General features: G+C 39.1%; 1 protein-coding gene across 8 annotated transcripts in view; it reads right to left on the minus strand.

The window, feature by feature from the left end:
* Nucleotides 1-22,830, minus strand: part of EHBP1 (EH domain binding protein 1) — a 233,093-nt gene that overhangs the window by 30,474 nt on the left and 179,789 nt on the right. For 3 of the 8 annotated variants that reach the window (XM_075706818.1, XM_075706823.1, XM_075706816.1), the window contains 6 exons: nucleotides 22,155-22,302; nucleotides 15,077-15,193; nucleotides 11,756-11,880; nucleotides 8,980-9,118; nucleotides 8,724-8,830; nucleotides 5,889-6,012 (listed from right to left, as the gene is read on the minus strand). In XM_075706818.1, coding sequence (XP_075562933.1) covers nucleotides 5,889-6,012; nucleotides 8,724-8,830; nucleotides 8,980-9,118; nucleotides 11,756-11,880; nucleotides 15,077-15,193; nucleotides 22,155-22,302 — 760 coding nt within the window. The remainder of the gene's footprint in view (nucleotides 1-5,888; nucleotides 6,013-8,723; nucleotides 8,831-8,979; nucleotides 9,119-11,755; nucleotides 11,881-15,076; nucleotides 15,194-22,154; nucleotides 22,303-22,830) is intronic. The other 5 variants (XM_075706824.1, XM_075706820.1, XM_075706819.1 and 2 more) reach the window with 3 other exon arrangements.

Below are 22,830 nucleotides of genomic sequence, written 5' to 3' on the forward strand. Positions count from 1 at the left end.
TAGGAAAAATACCAAAATGGTGATGGTATCGCTTATCTGGTTCTCTAGTGAATCAAATTTACAGCCACCCCCGCCACACACTGTACATTAACTCTTCGCACCGTGGGTATGTACAACTCTGAAATATAAAATTAGTTGCTTTTGAAGGACACTGAGCTCCCTCTGGTGAAGGCATAACAAGTTTATTAAGTAAGCACCACCTCTGGAAGTATAATCCCCTCTGGCTTCTTCCACGGAGTTTATTGGTTCAGTTTTCCTAACCATGAGCATCATTAGGGCAATGCAGTAATTAAGAGTTGTTAGAAAGTGAATTCTCAAACTGCAGATTAGAAAATTAAACTATTTCCTGATTACATATTAATGGAGCACAACAATAGCAGTTGCCATAAGCTTGGAAGGCAACCAAGGGATAAATCTGTGTACTTAATTACCATAAACAATGGCTGCATAGAAATGAAGTTTTATGCACATTCCCTTCTGTAATATGTCTGATATCAGTACACACTTGACAATTCTTGTTCAATTATCTCTATTATTTAATGCGCTGTGAACGGCTCTGTGTAAATAAAATTAACCACCCCAATTACTTTGAATTCATCTAGGGACAACGTAATAAAAAATGTGAAGAATTCTGTATGCCTATTAATCTAAAACATTACAGAAGGTTTCACCAGATTTTCTTGTCTATATTTATTTTGTCTACATTTATTTTAGTGCACTGCTAATTCAATTACATTTACCATCAGTGGTCAATCAGCAGCAGCAGAGGGTTTTTTTTTTATTTCATTAATCCTTATACAGTACCACAAACATGCTCATCCATTGGTAAGGTACAGGATCTCATATGGAAAATACAAATATGCTTCTATTTGAATTTGGGAGCTTGCAGTTAATCAGAAAAACAATTAAAAACACTTCATACCCTGTGGTCAGATAACAAAATATCTGATAGCTGCAATTTTTTTTTCAAATAGTTGTTTTTGCAATTAGTGAAAAAATAGTGACCAAAAAAGAGCTAAATTTAGATTAGAGATTTATAAACTAGGCTTCTTTGGTTTTTATTTTAATTGTATTATGTGATAATTCTCCATTTTAATTGGCATTTGGATATCAAGATGATAGACACCTTAAAATACAATGACAGAAGAATTTGCAAGGGAAAAAGGCACTGTCAGAAGTAGAGACAAAACTATTTTATCCATAACAGGTTAGGCACAACATGGGTAAGTGCAATCCTGAAGAAAGCAAGATAATCCTGTCATCATTTAATGTCAAGCCATTATAATAGAGGAAGCAGGGAAATCAATGATATTAGATTATGTGATTTTTATACTCAATCATACAACTCATTCCTCTTACTTCAACCTCTGCACTGTGTTTTCTCTAAACACTTGCACTCACTGAATTTTTTGTGACAGTGTATTTCATATGGTGTACATTGCAAAACCCCTTCTGTATAGGTAACTCTTACATATATCCAGACAGCGATAGCAAACGTGCCATCAGCTTATTCTATGGAGTTCAAGGCACTGAAGCACTGATTCCCCTCACAGCTTTGCAATGTACCAGTTAACTACATTTCACTGGAACAAGGTGAGATTACATTTTCATTTTAAGTGCAAAGACCAAGGACTGAGGCTACGCCACCAGTGACATAAATTACTGGATATTAATAAAAGTGTGACTATTCAGATTCAAATGGAAATCAGCAACCTGGGAATTTTAATAACTTTTATTTTTTCACACATCTTAGAAAAGTGTTTCTAGTCCAATCATGAGCAGCTGGCGCTGGAAAAGCAAAGCTTCAGCCAGTTCCAAACTCTGCCTGGCTGACAAGCTTCAAAAATATCAGCTCCCCTTTGGCCAAGAGCCAGAAACTTCACTTCCCCAGCCAAAAAGGCTGTCTTGCAGGGCCAGAAAATGGCAATGCACATGCAGACGAGGACCTGGGCTTCTCTTCCTACAGCCCCATTTCCATTAGATGTCCTTTTCCTAATGCAGGGCAGAAGATGCAATGGCACCAGTGGAAGGGATCCCTCCGCGACACAGGTTGCATCCTAGGGATTGGACTAGAGAGCATCATGTCGGGGACTCCTCTCCTCCTGATCCATGGCAGAAAGGGACTGGGGCACGGGGAACCTCCAAGATCCACTCCTTGCAGCTACCCACAGCCATTGTTGCCGTAGTAAAGCTAGGGTGGCATTTTTAAACTTTTATTTGTGATAGTACGTGCAGGAACTTTCACTAAAAAGTGGAGCATCTAATGATGTCAAACAGTGCCATGAGCTAGAATCTAACCAAGAACTTAAACTGTCTGTACTTACAGCTGCTTCCCTTTCAGTGAAAGCTATGAATTCTTCCACATTTACCAAAGCCTGCATTGTCCAGGGGTTAGTCACTGTATTTTTCTGGTCTTACCACTAGCGCATAGAAAGGAAATTCCCACCTGTTTTAATACCTTGATACATGGGAGCAGGAGACAAAGTCTTCTGGTGAAATGAATGTAGCCAGAATACATATTCAATCTTCAGCCTGAAACAATCCCTCCTGGCTGAACAACAAAAAGAACTCTCAAACTCAGAGGAGGAAGAGCTGCCAGGTGGCAAAGAGTCTCCCCACTGGAAAAAAAACACCCCCAGTTTCGTGCTGGAGGAGGATTAGAAGGAAGAGAGAGCGCTTTCTTCCTAGCAAAAGTCTAATAAAGAACAGGGCCAAGCACAGCGGAGGAGGAAAAGATGGTCCAGTCCCCAGCAGACACAACGGGGATGAGCAGACCATGCTCTACCTTCTTCTTGAACTTAATTGCAAGGCAATGACTGAGTCATGATATGAGTCTCCCAGTTGTTTCATTTATCTTGTATGGTTTTGGCACACATGGAAACAAAGCTGGAAATCCCCGTACAAAATGTGCTCCTCACTGATGGGGACAATCATCCTGCAAATATTCGTTAGGACAATTCAGTGTAAGCCCTTCCCCACACAGTTGTACAAACATGGCACCCTGCTTCAGCTGTCGAGGAATAAGGTCAGCAGAGACTCTTACTTGCCTGAGGCTCTACAGTATTACAACCCCAAGAGGTACAAAATTAAGAAAAAGAAGTGCTTAAAAGAGAATGTTAATTATAAAAGCAATTAATTTGTGGTTCTTGTCCTTCATGTTGTGTTTTCAGGATCTTTCAGTTACACTTGCCCATGTGACATCCTGGTTCCTAAAGCCTGTGTTTTTAGAAAAAACAAATATCAAAAGACTTCTCAGCACACCTCTGAGAGCTGGCAGCATTTCATGTTTCTCATCTTTCTGCTATGTACCAACACCTAGAGGAGTATTTGCAAAACCCCGAGATCATCATCAACAGTCCTTCAGGGCTTTTCTAGCTATCAGGCTATGGTTACTTTCTTCCTTCAAACTTGGCTTTACAGACCACTTGGTGGTCTGTGGCAAGCTGGCAGGTCATATGGTGTTGACTCATTTTTTCTGTTTCGCGATTTCTCTCTCAGATATTCAGGCACTCAGGTGAAGCAGCCCAGTCCCTTACAGAAGAAGCTGGGACTAAGACGGAGGCACAAGCTGCTTATTTGTCTGTATTAGGAATTGTTTCCTGAAGTATGGAAGAAAAACAAGTGCCATCCTGACAAAGAGAGCCACTAACTAATGAGATGAGATACAGCAGATCCTCTGAAGCAACTGCAGTAGGTACCAGAGAGGGACAGAGAAGGAGCAGGTGGGAGAAGAGCCTGCGGGACAGCCAAAGCCAGGCAGATGAGGAGCCAGTGGAAGGGGACTGCACATTGGGCACAGAAACAGAGCCGACACAACAGTGTTTTAAAGGCATAGCAAAAAGAGATGTTCAGATTTTTTTCCACTACCATATCACATCAAGGACTATTAAAAAAAAACCAAACCAAAAGCAAAAAAAACCCACAAACCCTCCTAATACTACTTTTCCATGTAAGAAATTGCAGTCACTGCCACACTGATGTTGTCTGACAACAAATGGGATATTGATTGGCAGGGGAGGTGGTACACAAGATAGGCTCTCTGTTAAGATGTGAACCATAGTTAGAGAAGTTTGAGAATCCCTGCTTTCAAGGCTATAAAGTTAACCATAGGTAAAAAACTCCAATTTTCACATGTTTTCTCCTAAACTGTGTTTTTAAGCTGAGAACATAAATAGGGCCTTTATCAAGGACTTGTCAAATAATTTGTTTTAAGTTAAACCCTGAATGCTCAGGAAATGATCAAGAACATAGAAGGAACTTTTTTATTACAGCTGCACCACTTGTCCCCTTATCCCCAGTAAAAGCAGCGACGGGTACTCATTAGTATTCCTGTTACAACCCTTACAGCTACGCTGTATAAGCCACTCTAGCTGTGTGCTAGACTCCCCATTTTATGCAGGATACTTAAAAGAAACTTCATCTCATCATGTGTATGACACAAAGAATACAGCAACTTTTGTCATACTTCAAAATACAAGAAATTAAAAACCATAAGAAATCTCTTTTAAAATGGGATAAAATACCTAAATCAAATAACAACATGGTTATTAGAGTTTTAAAAATCCCCAAATGCTATGCTGATGACTCCATATCTCTCTCTCTCTCGGCGGTATTTGGAGTTCATATAAGACTTGTGAAACATCGTACTGGCTTTTTTGTGCAGAACATATATTTCACAAATAAAGTACACAAGAAGGTGCAGGATAACATACACACATTTTCTCTAGCTAAATAACTAAAGGTCATGTAATGCATTTGAAAAAGTACTTCAAAAGACCATAACAGGTAAAAGTCTTATTAAACAAGCATTCATCCAGGACAGAGATCGTTTCTGAGTTACATGTTTTTGTAAAACTATTTCAAAAAGGCAAACCACCTGAGCACATGAGGAAAGAAATACATTTAAAAAAATACCTAATATTTGGATGCATGTGGCAAGCTCACTTCAAAGTACTGAACTTTAGTTAAAGCCTATTCATCTGTATTTCAAAACATAACACTGGATTAAAATCCTCTTTAAAATCTGTTATTTCAGTTAAAGACAAGCTTCATGTTTATAACATCAGATATACGTATAACTTATAAGGACAATTTATCCACAAAGTAATTTGGACCAACTAACTTCTTTTCCCCAAGGGACAGGAAGAACACTTTTTGGACCTGTGAAATATGAAATATCAAAGCACCATTTGTTTCCAACTGATGCGGTTAAACCTCTCCATCTCTGATGACCATCAGCACTTAATATCCATCTAACATTCATCATGGAAGTCAGAACTATCACGCTTTTAACAAAAAATCGCCCATATACTTTAATCCTTTCAACTGCACCTACAACACCAAGTATTACAGACTTTTAAACCCCACTCTCCTGAAAATAAATAAATAAAAAAAATAATTGTGGAGCATCAGTAACCAGATAGTATTCTCAAATTTCAGTGATCTAGTCAATGGAGCCTTCCCCCATGTACTGTGCTCTGTTTCATGCAGTACATGGCTTTAGCTGGCCAAATCTTTTTTTCCCCACTGAATCAGTAGAACAGTGAAGATCTTACTTTTTTTTCTTTTTTTTTTCTTTTTCTTTTTTTTTTTTTTTTTTTTTTAAGCAGTGGCATATCAATGAGGCACAGATGTGTATTCCAACTCTGCATGGATGAGCACACTGTTCAATAGTGCTGGCTCACACGGTATCAGGGCAAGTTATCACTTCCCATGAAGGCACTCTTATCACCAGGGCCCAGAGAGGTGGCTGCAAATCGCAGCCTTTTTATTTTCAAGGCAGTTTTGCTGAACATTCAGGCTTCAAAGATTCACACTTCCAAAACTCTATAAGAGTTTGTGAACGCTCAATTTGCCAAAACTGTTTACAGTGTAATTGGGCACCGTACCTGTGTCCATGAGATAGCGAAGGCGCTTCTCCACCAGCGCGGCACGGGTGTCAATTTGCTTTTGCTCATTCTCTAGTGCTGCCAATTCTCCTACAACATACTGACTGGTGTCTTTGAACCCTTTCTGTTAAAGAGAACAAACAAGAAGAAAAAACATCACTTGTAAGTTGCATTTTTCCTTTCCACAAACACTTAGTAAGGCACTTACCTAAACAACCAAATATCATGCTCGCTACCAAAAAGCTAACACTTACATTTCATAAACTTTACAATTTTGCCAAATGTCCTTATTTGTTTATTAAAACACCCCAGGTTTTCTTTAGTGAACATTTGATTTTGCGGTTTTTTACTACCTGGCTGGCTTTTTGAAATTCCTCTAATTTATTTCTAAGTACATAAAAGCTGCTGTAACAAAGCATAATGAAAGGAAATGTAATCCAAATAGAGCACTATTTAATGTGCCATTTCTAGTCCATTCAGGTCTTATTCAATTTTAAAATGCTAACTTTAGGGGTTAGAAGAACTAGCACGAAAGTCTCTAATGACAATTAAAAATGGGCTTTTGAGATTAAAACCAAACCCAAAACAAGCTCCCTGGCTTGTTTAGCTCCTCTGGGTCAACTGTAATGCCAAGGCTCACCAGCCCGGGCTATCATGCCTCTCTGGGTTTCTCTGACTGCAGGCAATTGCCCTGCTACATGGTGATCTGCAAAAACACTACTAATTACTCTAACTGTGATTCTTATCCTGAGAAGTGGTGACAAACGGCACTGGGCAGACACTCAGGTGCATGGGGACTAACTCGAGCTGCCCTGCCTCTGCACTGGCTCACACTTAGCCAGGAGGCTGCCCTGGGATGCCAAGTTGATAAATCGTATTGAACCTTACCAAGAGAGCTGTGGAAACACTATTGAGTCAAGTTTGCCTCTTGTACCTTGTAACTTCTCAGCACTGCCCCGCAGATGACCGCATGAATCTCTGAATATTTCCAAAGCGGTTTGGCTGTCTCGCTAGGAGCCCGAGAAGAGTCATTTAGTACCTCCAAGTTCTTCTCATGTGGCTCAACAACTTTCATACAGTGTTTTGGCTGTACTGAGTTATTATGGGCTGTATACAATACAGAAATATCATTCTTGAAGCATGTTTTTGCCTAAGTTAGGAAAAAAATATTACTCTGTCTGAGTAACCCCATCCACTTCTTCCTCCTTCCTCCTACTCCTGCCTCAGAGCTTTGGAGAATGATTTAAAGTTAGGAAAAAAAACCCTGGCAAAATGATTCCATGTTTCATCTGCACTTTGTAAAGGATGCAACTAAAATCACTGCCCTTTGCAAATAGAAAAATACACTTTTTTTTTTTTTTTTTAATGAGGCTTATTTCCCTATCAGAGCCTAACTTGTTGCTGCATTAGGGTCTCAGATACTTTCACCAAACATTTTCAACTGTTTTTCCGTAAATAGGTCTGAAATCATCGATTCAGCTTCATATTCAGGCAACAGGTATAATAATCACATCAGCATATTATTTCAAATAAAAACATGTTCAAAGTGAAGGCTAATGGCATGGCTGAGCTCCCAGGACCAGTAACGAGCACAGAACTTTGAAATGTGGGGTATTTGAATTTAAACACATTATGCTCCCATTAATCTGGTCCATCTCTTCCTACACAACAGCCAACAGTATCAGTTGTAATGGAAACCCCTTCTCTACCTGTCATATAGCCAGAAAAACAACAACAAAACTCCCTGAGACCAGTCCCTGAAGAGGGGAAAAAAAAAAAAAAATCAGTCTGGGGAGTCGAGGTGATGTGCAATATATTGCCTTTCATCAACTATAATTAATTGAAAATAGAATGAAAACTTCCCTAATGTCAGCATGCATAATTGTTAACAATTGTTATTAGAAGATGAAAAGAAATGCTATGTCAGGCTGAAATATCCCAAGAGTTCATGTGTATCATCTGCATATATAATGTGAACTTATTGTGCCAGACCTTTTCAGCTCTGCAAAAGTACAACTGAGCTAAAAATAACTCCGGCTCGTAAAAAGTTCAATGTTTTGGTGTAGATATGACAGTGGTACAAAATCGCTACTCAGCTCTAGATTACTTCAGCAAAAACGACAAATGCGTTTAGATAAATTGTGGAGAGCAACAAACGACCGGCATCAAAAGCTGTGTTGTGTTTTCAGACAAAAAAAATTCAGGTTAAAACTTGTTCTTCCTGCTTCTGTCCCGCAGCTGTCCATCAAAACCAGCTTTCTCCCTGCGGTCTATCAAATATTTCCCTCACAAATCAATTTTACACATGATCAGCCCATACCCCTACTGAGCTGAACCTCCCCGTTAATTAAGTGAAGAAATTACCATATATATTATATTAATGCAAACATCATTCAGCTAGTAATTCACGGCTGATCTGGATAATGGAAAGGTTGAACACCCATTAACCCAAGCCAACAAAATGGGTTGGCTGAGAAATTCTAGCAGGTCTCATGTGACTCTTCCCTCTAACTGCAGCTCTGCGGTATCTGCTATTGTAATAATTAAAATCCTCCCGGTAGATCAATACTGGAATCTCTTTATGGGAAGTGCCCTGATGGAAATGTCTCAAGGAAGCTGGGCCTGTGGAACTCTGAAAAATTCATTTTTTTTATCTGACAATTATCACCACACTGCAGACTAATTCAACAGTGCACCCCTCTCACTCTGCTTTGAATGCACTGGAGATTGACATCTAAAAAAACCTAACATCTCATTTTAACAAATAAAGGCACTATTTCCACATACAGTTCGGAATTATCAGCAATCATGAAACCAGACAAAAAATTAATATACATTAAGCACTTCATCTTCTGATGGCTTCCTCTGAGTCTCAGTTATCGCAGCCTTCTCCTCATTTCCTCTCTTTGTATCTTCCTGTATTGATCTCTGCCTTTTCATCTCTTGAAAAAAGGGGAAAGACATGTAAAATTATTATAAAGCTTGATATTTATGTATTGAAATGTGGACTTACATTATCAGGTTTTCATATATTTATTGTTAAATATTATTAAATCATAGATGGGAAAACAGGTTTTATATTTTCTCCTACCTGGTCTGCTCTCCACGTATTGACTGAAAGACTGAAGCTGAGTTTTTCTGATGGTAGAGTCCTTGCTGAACACAACGGGATTTCTAAACCGTTCTGCTGCTTTTTGTAATCGCTCAGCACGATGTTCCTCTGTTCCATTCTGCTAGGAAAAAACCCAGACACACAACAGTTTCTTTTGTTTACAAATGGGAAGACACGAATTCGAAAGGTACGTTTCGGCGAGGGGACAGGACGCAGCTTTTGCAAAGAGGATTTCACAACTCGGGCTGCGGTTTACATAGGATGAAAGTATCAGCTGCGGAAAAAAAGGAGAAGAGTGATTAACTTTTCCTTTTTTTTTTTTTTGTTTAATGTGTCGTGGCAACGACTGGCTTTTTGCTACGTGGGCACCCTCCTGCAGGACTCTCTACTTACTTAACAGCCAGACCTATTAATTGTGACCGGTATTTGCCAGCGATTCTGATTTTAAACGAAAGATCACTCCTTTGCAACTTTGATTTGCCAAGCGCTGCACACGCTGCTGCCAAGTAGCAGCGTCTCTACCCCTGAACACGATCTGTATCATTTGAAAAGCGTGTTGCCTTTAGCCTGTCTCCCTGCCCGGTAAAGAAATCTGTCGTTTTCTGTAGTCCCACAGACTTGTATGACAAGAAGAACTAGTTTCTAATTTTATGCCCATTGAGATAAACCACTAATGCTGGATGAAGGCTAAAAGGTAGGATTATAATACTACCCCACTGAACTGCATTTCATCAGCTATAACTTTCCAAAGCCAGATTTGTAAGTAAGCCCTTTACAGCTAAGGAAACTACAATTATCTTTTCCAGGGCTTCCTATGTTAATACTGGTAACAAATTCAAATGGTTCTATCAACACGAAATATCCCAGAAGACTGAACCACCGCAGCGTGTGGAAACTGCAGATACCGAGGTGCTGTGTACCAAACAAATATTTCATTTTATACCTAATCTTTTATTATTTTTATTAAGTGTTTTGAAAGTAAATAGGGAAAGGCTAAGATGCATGACTAATAGCTAAGCCTGCTGAATGCTGAAACTGGTTATCAAAAGCTACCAAGACTTTGCCCTTCCTCTGCATTGAGACAATCGGTAATGAGGGAGTTCTCCAATGGCCTATTCTCTAGCCTCAAGGAGGCCGGGGATACACAATCCCCAAGGGAAGGTAACAGTTTATCCTTTTCCACAAACACAGAATGCCTCATTTAGAAACGTGTAAACTGCATTTTATTAAAAAACAAATCCACCTCAATGCCGAGAGCTCCATGAGAACAGATGGACACCATATATTCCTTATAATGCTGCTTTCCAACTCTTCCTTAGAAAGACGTACACAGAGATAAACTGTTAAGCTGCACCTTTTGCAGGAGTACCTTAAAAAAAGCAACTCCTTCTCGGAAGCTTTTCATAAAGAGAAATACCATTTTCGTCAGGTTAGGTGGTACCAAATTACCCTAAGAGGCAGCCCGTGTGTCACTTGTCAAATTAAGCTTAAAGAAGTATCGCTCATATGCGCTGGATGACTTTTCAGCTGCACTAATCAGGTGGTTATGATTCTGGTTAAATAAAAGGTGGTTTCCTGTTATTAGCACAATAACCATCTGACAGCCTAAACCAGAGTCTTTACCAAAATAAACAAACATGACTAATTTTTTAGGCCTGGCAACATGCTAAAATATCAGTGTGATTAGCCAGTAAATCCCATTTTAAGAAACCTTTTTATGACTGGGGACTTCTGCCACTTTACAAATGTATTCCTCTAAGCCCACTAATTCAGTTAGCCTTTTGAATCCATTGTATTATTCTTGGGCCAGCTTCATTTTGCATTAAATCCACTGCAGAAAGCTAAATTGAACGCAAAAATCAGACTTGATCCAGGCTTCCTTTTGTTCAAAGATAGAGACCGAAAGTCCTCTGCTGCTGCCACACACTTTCATCACCAATTTATAGGAACCGACAGTGTAAGGGAAAAGCAATGAAAGTCATTGTTTTGGGACTTCAAAGCATCTCTGTATCTGGGGAAGGAAATCCTTTCAGTCAGCAGTGCTTTCCCCCCAGACTGCAGGTGGGTGAAAAGTTATACCCAACTGGAAGTGCCCCAGAGCCATAGGGATATTAATGACATACAGGGACTATTTAAAAAAAAATATAATAGTAAGAACACAAGGGGTCTAATTAAGAAAATGAAATGGAAAATTGATTGGTGTGCATTTTATGCTGAAGTCGTGAACATTAACAGGCAAACCGATCGCATACTCATGTCTATTTTTCTCAGAAGCACTTGTCAATCACTCAAGTGTGTATGCCTTTAAAGTGTACCACGGCTTAATTTTAATGGAGAAAAAACAGAGGGTCAGGCCTGGGAGGGAAGCAAATCACAGAGTCCAATCCTGCTCCCATTAAAAGTCAGGGAGAGTCTTGCTGCTGATTGCACCAGCAGCAGGATGAAGTCTGTGCTGTATTTCTGATTTAAGTGACAACCTGAGCAATAAGAATTGAGAAATGCTATTATATCTCTTACTGTTACACCAATTACAAGTATAAAGATTAAAAAAAAAAAAAAAAAAAAAGGAAAATGTGTTGATTAATCAACAGGAAAAAACCCTGTGCATTGCAAACTATGCAACTGCACTGCCATGAAGATTTTCTGTGTTTCTTACTGTGAGGAATTCGATAAGAAATCATTTTCCTCCTCACGAAGTACAAACCCGAAATCGGAACACACAGGTACTAAGACAAAAGCATTAATCAAAACTTACCTTAATGTCTTCCTCCGAGTTATCAGTTACAGCTTTCTGAGCAGCACTGGAGAGTGAATTTGCCACCTGTGGCTGAGCTTCTAGGAGCTTCTTCAGCTTCAAATCCACCAACTTACTGTTTTGTTCTGCTAAATATGCAAATACCACATACAACAGAGTGAGATGCATTTAAATGCAGAGTCGCTACAACAATGTAGCAATTTAAAAGGTAGATTTCATTCACTTTGCTATCATTTCAAACTAAAATAGTAAAAACTAGAAGGAAAATTATTTTTTTGCTATTTGGATTGGTGTAGATTTGTGTAACGTACATAGATAATGCCTAAGTTCTCTCAAAAAATATATGTAGCACTCAGCCAAACAAGTAAACGTGCCTGAAGACAGTAGATGAAAAAATACAGAAAGTAGGCAATGTTTACTTTGAGTTACTCCCAACCTGTACATACCTATACTTGGGTATAAAGCACACTTAGAGAGCCATTTATTTTCAGATGACATATAACAATTTATCACATATTCTAGGTAGTGATAACCCCTCCAGTTTATGAACTACTAATTCATCCTAAGGCTCCTTGGCACAGCTTCTTAATGTTAAATTTCAATATCAAGAGAGACAGCTTTCTAGTAATATTTTACTATGATTTACAGAAGACATTGAAGCCATGAGAGCTGTAAAACACTTTGTAACTGCATCGAAGGGACAGATTCAAAGACTGCTGAAGCCCCCAAATTTTTTTCATCAGTTTTAGCAACTTGGATCAGAGCCTAAAGAAATAAGAGTTGAGAATTTTACCTCCCAATAATGCTCATTCTGTACGTGACCGTTGACTATATGAATTTGTAACACACCTACACACACAGTTACCTACACATACACACATAATAAGGAGAAAGGTGTTAATAACAAACCACAGCACAGATCTATGGAGCTAACCCTGGGTAGGAAGGCAGAATAACGCTGGTGCAGAAGCCCCCAGACATACTGTACATGCAGCACCACGCAAGAAATAGCCCCTGAAACGGAGCAAATGCAGCATCACCTGCATATATTATGCACGTACATCTGGGCCTTGGGTCAAACACAGAGAAAACAACAGTTGCTCTGTTTTTCTTTAGGCACAGCCTGAGTTTTTCACTGCAGGCTGGTAACTTCTAGTTGGTGTGGGAAGTGGAGCCATGACTGTTTTGCTGCACAGCTCCTTCCAAGGTTTGGAGCACTCCAATTCATGTTAGCCAAAATATTTTTGGCATGCTGGCCATCAAATGATGCCTGCCTCCAGCAGCAATGGGCTGGGTTGGGTTATGACGAAGGATAGTTTCCCTTTCCTCTGGCACACCCAGTCAGGGTGCTCTTAATTGAGGCTCACATGTAAGTACATGCACATTCTCATGGGTTTATACATAAACATCATGTAATAACTATGATATAAGAGGTTCACATTTTATCAGATACATTCACAGCCGTGTATGGTAGCAGTGCTGTCAAATACAGACAGATGCAATATTTAAAACCAACAACTGGCAGTAAAAGTGAAAAAAAAAATTTCTCTTCTTGAGAGAGATGGGAGGGACTAAGATTCAGCAGGGAACAAATTAATTAAGATGGTCATAATGATCCCAAATGTGAAATGTCCCTTACAGTTTTGCATTTAGGTGCTGCCAGGAGATTCAGCCTTCATTAGAACTTGGTATGAATTGGCAGAATCCCACCAAAATCTGTGTACACTGATTTCTATCACAGCATTAGACTGCTTTCTGTATTATTGCCCATCCCCTTCCTTATTCGTTTGTCCCTCTGGCTACTGTGCAAACTGAACTGCATGAAATGATGTCCCAGGTTTTCTCCAGAACGTCCTCCCATGGTGGAGATGAAGCACTGGGTGGTGGGTTTGTATCCCTTTCTTTCTCAAGAAAGCAAGGCCCACAGAAATAAATGTTGGTAAGTCACTGGGGCTATGTGACAGGAATAATCATTTACTGATTTTCTATTTCTCCTAAAATGAACCAATTTTTATTGGAAAGTTATTTGACAGGATTCTGCTCTAAATCAGCTTAATTCAAGTGCTGGAAACACTAAATATATTTTCTTTTGGAAATCCTCAAATAAAAAAAATAAAGGACATGACTCAAATCTTTCACATTCAAAAAAGACTAGAAAGAAAGTGCTATATACACATTATTGTGGGTTTAATTTACAAAGAGCCAACACTAAATGAAGTCTTTTGATTTAATATATTATGGGTTACAAACTTGGGTCCAATTGGCATGGGCAGAACCAAGTCAGAGGATGCTGTAAGAAGTTCTCTCTTGTACTGCCTTTATCCCAGTGCTGTCCTGTGCTTGCCACACTTCTCCAGGCTCGAGCTAACTTGTAGGCAGCAAAAACGCCCTGGCAGAGAAGCACACCATACTACAAAGAGGCCCTCAGCACTCTGCAGGGCCACTGGTAACAGGCAGACTTGTACAGAGAACAAACTCCTTCAGCAACTCTCTGTGAGCAGAGGAGCCCCTTACTGATGGGCAATTACCTTTGCATCTTTGAAGATCTAGTACCTTTTTAAATAAGCATCTCCCTTGTAAGATCCTGACGTATTTATCGTCTATGGAGGAACCTGGACTCCAGTTTTGCTCAGTTACAATTTTTGAAAGGGGAAATACCACTACTATGATTTATTATTACTTGACCAGTATGTGCTAAGATTATACAAGCATTTCTACAAGAATATGAATGCTTTTAAAATGTGTTATTAAAAATCTATTACTTGAACTTTGTAAAGTAAATAGGACTAATTCTGTTCAAATTTATACCTCCATGTCCCCACTGGAGCAACAAGGTATAAATACAAGAACTGGTCCTCAGGAAGGAACCGGAGGGATACCAAGAAACATGGTAACATAGAGACATGTTTGCTCCTCTTCACTGAGCACATGGACCAGGATGTCAGTGCAGAGAGTGGCAGCTGTACTCACCAACGCAACTGCTCACCCCTCTGACCTGCCTACCTTGCTTTGCTGGGACAATCCAGGTAGGGTGATTTCAGGTGGCTCTGCTTTACAAACCTGGCCTGGGGTCCCCTTCCCCATGAAACAGCAAGAGATGTTTAAATCTGCCATCTTTAGAAATAACACTTTTGTTGCTGATTTTAAATTTCAACTAAACATGAATGTAAAATATTCAGAAAGAATAAGCATTAGGGTTTAAAAGACCTAAAAAGACACAAAGAAATAAAGCTATGACAGAGAGAAGTAGCATATCAGTACTTATATGATGATGGAGTGTTAGTCATGCAAAATACACAAAATAGCCATTATTTAAATTACCCGTTGAATCAAGGTCATTTTCTAGGTTAGTAAGCTCATCTCCACCTCCAGTAACAGAGCATTCAGGAACCTCCTCGTTAGTATCTATTTCAATATTATCATCATCCTCATCCTCATCTGTAGGAACATACAGCATTAAGGTTAGTATTTTCTTATGTACATGCACCACATCACTAAAAAAAAATGAATGCTTTAGAGAACAAGCTGAGCGATGATAAAAATGCAAATCATTAAATAAGTCTGGAAGGAGATTTCATTCTGTCCACTCATGGATTTATCTTTAAACTGATGCAATTCAATATACACACAGGGGGCTCTGCTGGAAACTTCTGCTACAATAAAGAGTCTGGCCTCAACAGTGGCTGTTTTCTGCACTGAATCTCTGGCTAAAATGTGCACATGTGCTTTTCCTTATAACGTGAGTCAAAATTATTTCCCTTAGGCTCCCAGTTCTCTATAATGCAGAATGGGTGTCGAAGCCAGCATACGGCAGGTTTGGATGCGTCTGGCCAGCAGAAGGACCTGGGAGCTGCGGTCTCTTGAGGCAGCAGCTCCAGATACTGAGTTCCCAGCACGGTGAGACTTGCTGCTCCTTACTTTGCGCAACACATCACAGATCAGTGATCACTGCGCCTTGCTTAGGTGTTAGCGTCTCCTACCACTTCTGATACGAGGAGGAAAACTACAACCTGGAACATCATGCTTAGAAAGCGCTGACCTCAGGTGTAGCAAGAGCACACTCACAGACTGCTGCCTTACTGCACCACTTTGAATCAGCATTGTTTGTAAGCTACATATATTTTAAATAAAAAAATAATTGTAATTATACTTTATATTTTTTATGGAATCTTTCTACTGAGTTTCTCAGAGCAGCTTATGAATATCACTTGTAAATGAGCCCCATAATGTTTTATGAAATAGGCAATTATTATAATTACAATGATGATGATGATGTAGGTAAATTATGGCACAGAAAGAGTAAGTAATCTGAGGAAGATCAAATAGCAAGTGCTGAATTGTGAAGCAGATCCCAGAAAATATCCTGACTCACATTTTCAATGCAAATATATAATGAAATTGAAGTCTATAAAAGCTAGATTAGAACTTTATAAGCATGTAACTGCATTGTATTTACTCAATTTTAAGTCTCATATCAAATGCTATTTACACTTATTCAGACTTACACGAACATTTTTTCCTATGTATGTATGCATGCATGTAAAAATGACAAAAAAGGGAAGGCTGGAGTGTGTCTGGAGAAAGAAGACACATATAGTAACTTTAAAACACTTCAGGAAAAAATGCTAATTATAATTACAGGACATAGGTACATTCAAGCATCATATAAACAGAAAGGTTCCTAAACATAGTACCAAAATGCCATAATCCCGAATACCAGAAGTTTGGGGAAGTTTGGACCAGGATTGGTGCTGATCATCATCATCTGTCTTTGAAATACACTAAACCTCATCCCCAGACCTGAAGTTTGCACTTCAGGCCCACACTGGTGACACGAAGGTCATACAGTTGTTTCTTTTCTTTACCTCTTTATCCCCACATCCCTGTAATTCCCATTTTAGGATCCTGTTGACTTTTTTATATGTCTGCTACTCTTTTCTAACCAGCTGTTCCCTCAATTCCTCTGTAATTAATCACTGTCTTCCGCAGACCTCTGCTGATTCAGGGTAAGGCTCTTGCTGTGACAGACAGGAGCAAAGAAGTTTCCATTTCAGTGTCTTATTCAATATCTGTTGCATGTATGATGGAGCAGCAGTCTGTGAAGTAGGACCCTTCCACTTCAGCTGACCACCATGACTTCCCTGGGCTCCTCTCCACTAATTCTCAGTGGTCCCTGGAAGAGTCAGCTTTCTTCCAAACTGCCCTAGCTTGAGCCAGATGGATGGAGAAGAACATCTCTCCCCAGCCAAACCAGGATCTGCAACCAGACCTGGGACCTGACAAGACGGTGCTTCAAGTGTAGAGCTGGGTGGGTAGAAACACTAAGGACTCTCTGCAACATCCTTTCTGTTCCCACTTAAATTCACACAGATGGTTCTGTGATCTGGACTCTAGTTGTTTCAGGTAGCGTGGAGATAGGTGAACAAAGTAGAAGGGCACAGTGTAATCATCATGAAGTGGAGAAAGGGATGGGGTAAAAAGCAGAAGGAAGAGAAAACACAGCATGGTAAAGCAGCAACAATTCTGAAGTTCTGAATTTTTTTCAGAGCATCTCTACTTTTTCTAACTAGGAGCTAGACTTCCACATGATTTTAAATCCTTCATGGTGGTGTCAGAGAAATTCAGTGGCACTCAGGCTATGGTACTCTCAAACTCATCCTGGAGCTCACGGTGGCACACTGAAAGCATGACTGGGCTAACAGCAGCAAAAGGCCATGGACATTTGGAAGAGGTGCAGAAGAAAGAAAGAGGGACACTGCCACAGCAGAGGGAAACCAAATCCACCTCGAGCCTGACAGGCAATGACTTTTCAAAGCACCCAAAAAAGTCAGCTTGCAAGGTCAGCTCACAACTACCAGTCATCCAGCAGGATGCTGGATATGTCAAAACAATCTAAACAAGATGACAGGGTTTAAGACTGCTAGCTACTAACGGAATGTTTATATTAGATTATTTGATTCTCTTTAATTTAATATAGCGAGATGAGATCAGAGGCACTGTCTTTGACATCACCATTTTAGGTAACAAATGAGATGTGAATGTTGAAGACACCACCAGTTCCTAGTGTCAGATAATGACGTGACCTAGTATTTAATTTAAAGTTGGCAGGCTTTGACTGAATATGATTATAAGGACATTTACACTTTATTAAAAAAAAAAAATTAAATTAAAAGCATTCATTTGAAGTAATTTCAGAAATTTTCAAATATCTTTCAAAATCTACAGATGCCTTGTTTTAAACTACTCTAGGGTTTTTTTCCAGTCCAATGTTCTTCCAGTGTATTAAAAAGGGAAATGTGTTTAGGGAGCATGTTACAACAAGATTTTGCAATTATAAATGATAAAAGGAACAACATGACGAAGAGATAACAGATATCTTTTATGAAAAGAACAAATTACTAGTGTGAAAAACTTAAAGCACTTGGTCTAGAACCAGGGCATGTATTTAGAAGAGTACTAAAAAACTGCTTCCTTGAACAGTATGTAAATGGGGATCCTAGAAAGACAGCAAAGCATTACTATGTCATGAAGAAACAAACAAAATTCAAGATAAAGGATTAAGTCAACAACTAAACAGCACTGACCATTACCTACACAGCCTGGACTGCAGTCTGGACTGAAGAGAGTGAAATAAGAATCTTTTGGAAACAAATGGAAATGCCAGAATATGGGGGGAAAAAGATCCAGAGGCATTTTATAGCTCGTATGTCTTACTATTCAGATTAAGCTCAGGCTTAATTTGTGGTTAAAATTATATTCTCTTGACTTGGTTTAAGCTTGTCCACATGTGAATGAGTTGCAGCAGACTGCATCAATTTCTAGATGAAATTAAAAAGGAACAATTTTCATAGAGAGGTAAAAGCATTGATGGGGGCTGGATCACATTAGCAGGAGAAGCACATGTAAGCTGCCACTGGAGTTGCATGAACAGTACTTGCTCTTTAGGGAACGTGCCTCCCGGATGGTCTCTGGGAAATCCTTCAAGCTTGTGGATATTCAGATATTTAGTTTATTTACTTTCAGGTACAGAGTTCACTTTAAGGCTACAGGATGTGACAGGAGTATCTGAACAGTAATAAAGGAAGAAAAGGCAGGGAAAGGAAGAAACGCAGAGTCGAAATACTGGTTCAGTGTACAAGAAATCAGATGTCAGGACAAGAAAGTACAGCAGTAACTGCCAACAGATACAAATACTGCCTGTTAAAAATCGAGGACTTAACACTGTTTTATGAGTTGGAGACTAAGCGTGATGAGTAAGCCTGAGCTACCATGTACATTCCCTCCAAATCATTGCCTCAGAAGTAAAATCTGTAACGTACCCTGAAAACTTTAAGCATACAAGTGCAATGCAATGCCAGATGGCTCTCTTTGGTAAGTTTTTTAACTCCAGTACACCTTTCCAGTTATTGTTATTAATTCCAACACTTTGAAACCTTTTTTTGTCTTACAATACATTCGGATATGGCTTCTCCTGTGTTTTCCCCTCCCTACTCCTCTAACATCTCTTTTCTGTGCCATTCTTGCATTCATTCTCTTCTCCCCTCCCAGTTTTGGCTATTTTGGGCACTTTTTTCACCAAAGACTCTTCACACTATGTTTGTCTTACCCCCCTCCTCTCCATTGTTCCCTCCCTCTGCTGCCTACTCACCACCTCCAGATCTGAGCCACATCCTCATGAAGATGCCATCTCAAACAAAGGATGAAGATGTGCCGGAGAGTAAAGAAAACACACTACCCAAATCCCAAAAGAGTAGACAGGTGTCCCACTGCATGGGGACAATACCTCGATAAGATGTCAATTCCTTTGTCCCGTCGCTGCTGGGAAAAGGGAGGATATTTGGATTCCTATCTCGATACTGTCCCTGGACCCATCTCAAGGCATCCGCTTATCAGCCTGAAGCTAGTAGGACATCGAATAAATTTGAAGCTGCCATCCCAAACCCTCTGGCAGTTGGCAGGAAGAAGTATTTTCTGTCTCACTTGTCAAATAACCTATGAAAAAGACTGGATTTCGTAGCAAAGGATGGTGCTTATCCAGGAAAGTTTCAACTTGCCATAGGCATTTGAGTTTTTCAGACCATGATTAAATAAAGTCTTTTAAACAGAGAATGTAGCACCAGTGCCAAAGCATGAAACTCCTAATGAGCATACAGAAACACTGAAAGAGATCACATTTTCACCTACAACAGTGAGCAAGAAGTTAGTCTTTAAAAACTCCAAAATCCCAAAGCTGAAATGTCACTTTTTTCTGGAATAACTGAATTGAGAGAGAGGAAAATGGTTTGGTACATTCCCTTTTTGTAAATTAAAACGTAGTAATCAATGCAGAAGAAGAGATTAATGAAGGATGATGAACAAGAAAGCTTGGAAGAAAGAAGATATTACTATAAGCTTGTCTTGGGTATTGTATAGGGAATACAGGACTATACACAGAAAAAAATACTACATGTGAATGCAGTCAGGGGCAATATTCAGAATCCAGTTGTAATAAGGAGACTGTCTATTAAATCCTAATTTTTGGTGGAAATCAAAAAATGAAAAAGACAAAACTCAGAAATAACTATAATTTATTTGGTTTATAAAGTGTTGGTGCCATTTCACAGAACTAACTCCATTTCAGAAGAATTAATTTCTTGAGTGGAGATCTAGTGTGGCACCTAACATCTCCAGCAGTGTGGTAGAAGTATGTGGAAGATGTGCCATAAGGAAAGCTTTTTGAGAATGAGTAAGTAGAAGGAAGCGCTATAAAATGCACCTTGACATGAAAAGAACACAGGACAAACAGCTTGGCCGAACTACTGTATGAACAAAGAAAAATCAATGTAGGAAATATAAACCAAGGAGATAACTTCAAGCACATGCAAAAGTAGAAAGCAGTGACATTGTTATACTGGATAAAATCCAACAGGTATAGTGGCGATAACTTTATAAACAAGTTGTCACCGGTACTGATACTGTCTCCTCCTTTAATAACACCGAAACTCTCTGAGTGCATATGCAATCTATATATAAAAACAGATTAAAAAAAATATATATGCACAGTGCACAGTGCACAGTTACCTCTGAGACTGCTTATAAACTGAACAAAGGACACGAAGAACAATGGCAAAATTCAGAGGAAAATATGAACAGGGAAGGCCATATCCCAGAAAGCAGCATACTGGGATATTTAGCAACACTACAAGTGAGTCACTGCGACAAGACAGGATAACTACTATCCAGCTGAGCACTCGGGATATACCCAAAAAGTGTACCTTACTTGGAGGGGAGAGATAGCAGGAACAGCTATGTACAGGCATGATAAAACAGCGAGGAGGAAGTAATTAAATAACATAAGATGGGGAGTCCTAAAATGTGAAGAGGGATGAAGAACACCATAGTCTACTTCATGTATAAGCACTATGCCATTTTGCTCAGCCTGTCTTACTCCCTCCCCATCAAGGATGTAATTTCCCTATTTATCACAAAGGAGAGTTATATTGCAAGCTTGGTTTACCAGGCAAAGAGAGGAAAACTGAAGACCAGACCCAAAGGGAGACGTACATCTAACGCCTTTTCTCTTTGGTGATAAATGGAACAGAAGCGCAGGGTTTGGGGTGCAGTAAGACTATATTTAAATATACATGCATATAAAATACATGTAGTAGAGAAGAAAAAGAATATTGTTGTCAAATCTACGTGCATTGTGAACATAAAGGTGGATTTTCCTGACACTCTGGCTTACAATTACGTGTTAGTATGAGAAACACAATTTCCCCTTAGAATATGTAGAAGACACTAGAAGAGCAAGAAGCCTGTACTGAAACGTGTGCTCAGCACCCATTTGAATTTGAGTGACACTACATTACTCCAGCTCATAGCACTGGCAGATATATGAATTTTAATGACATTTCAAAGTCAGTTTAATAACATTATAGCAATATTACACCTCAAAACCTGTAAAGGCAAGTGGTATGTCAAAAGACTGCCATTTAAAATCCAAAGGTTGCTGCTCCCACCTCCCACGGGCCGCTTTTAAAATTCTCTTCCCAAGCAGTCTTTCGAACACATTTAATACAAAATTTAATACAAAATTATTTCTAATGTTGTTTTCCCCCCCCAAATCGTGTCCATGCTCCTATATAAAAATATATATTGAAGAGATTTTAATCAACAATCATAAAATTCTAAAAAACTGTGGGTAATGACAAATCTGTAAATAATGGGCCTTATGCTTTTCTTTTAATTGTTGGAAATTAAATGACACAATGCTGATTTAGGAAACGTATCTACAGCCAGGTCTTTTGATAGGTGCACCTGATGAACAACAACATTTTGAAGTGTGAATAAAAGTGATACCCAAAAAGGTCTCTGGTTTCTAGGTTGCCATAGGAATAAGATACAAGGTTCCTCAGCTCACCTCCAGATGCCTTTGACCTTTCTTTCAACTTTTCTGCAGCCATTTCACTGTAGCTAGGAAGTTCTGACATCTTCACTCCAGATCGAGCTTCTGCTATTAGCTGACGAGCTCTCTCTCTCAGCTGCCGACGCCGCTCTTCATCTTGCTGCTAAGATATATTGAACAGTTGCCAACTCAGTAATTGACAGAAATGCAATTTCATTCTCAATCTGATCATCATGATAGTAACTGGTTTACAGCATGGTGCTTGGCCCACATTATAAATAGCATGCTCGATATCAGTTAGGTGTCACGCCACAATTTTTAAAGAAATACATGAATCAGATTTTTTTTTAAAGCACTCCCCAAATTATTAATGCATTAGAAACCTAATTATTTGCAATTTAAAGCATTTATAAATTATGTTCTATAAAAATACCTTGATGAAAATTCTCAGACACTTTTGTCTCAAAGTAATAACTACAAAAAGTTTTACCGTGGCTATAAAAATGGTTTTACTAAATTGAATTACTTGTTTGAGTAATATTCTCTCATAGAACTGAAATGAGAAGCCAGCTGTTGCTCTTGGTTACTCCAATCACCAAGCTGACTTCAAAGTGTAAAGTGACATCGAATCTGAGGCATGGAAAGGAATCTAATCCTTTGACTTCAATGGATATACATCTTTTTTTCTTAA

This window comes from Pelecanus crispus, chromosome 3 (assembly GCF_030463565.1).
Source record: "Pelecanus crispus isolate bPelCri1 chromosome 3, bPelCri1.pri, whole genome shotgun sequence".
Classification (NCBI taxonomy): domain Eukaryota; kingdom Metazoa; phylum Chordata; class Aves; order Pelecaniformes; family Pelecanidae; genus Pelecanus; species Pelecanus crispus.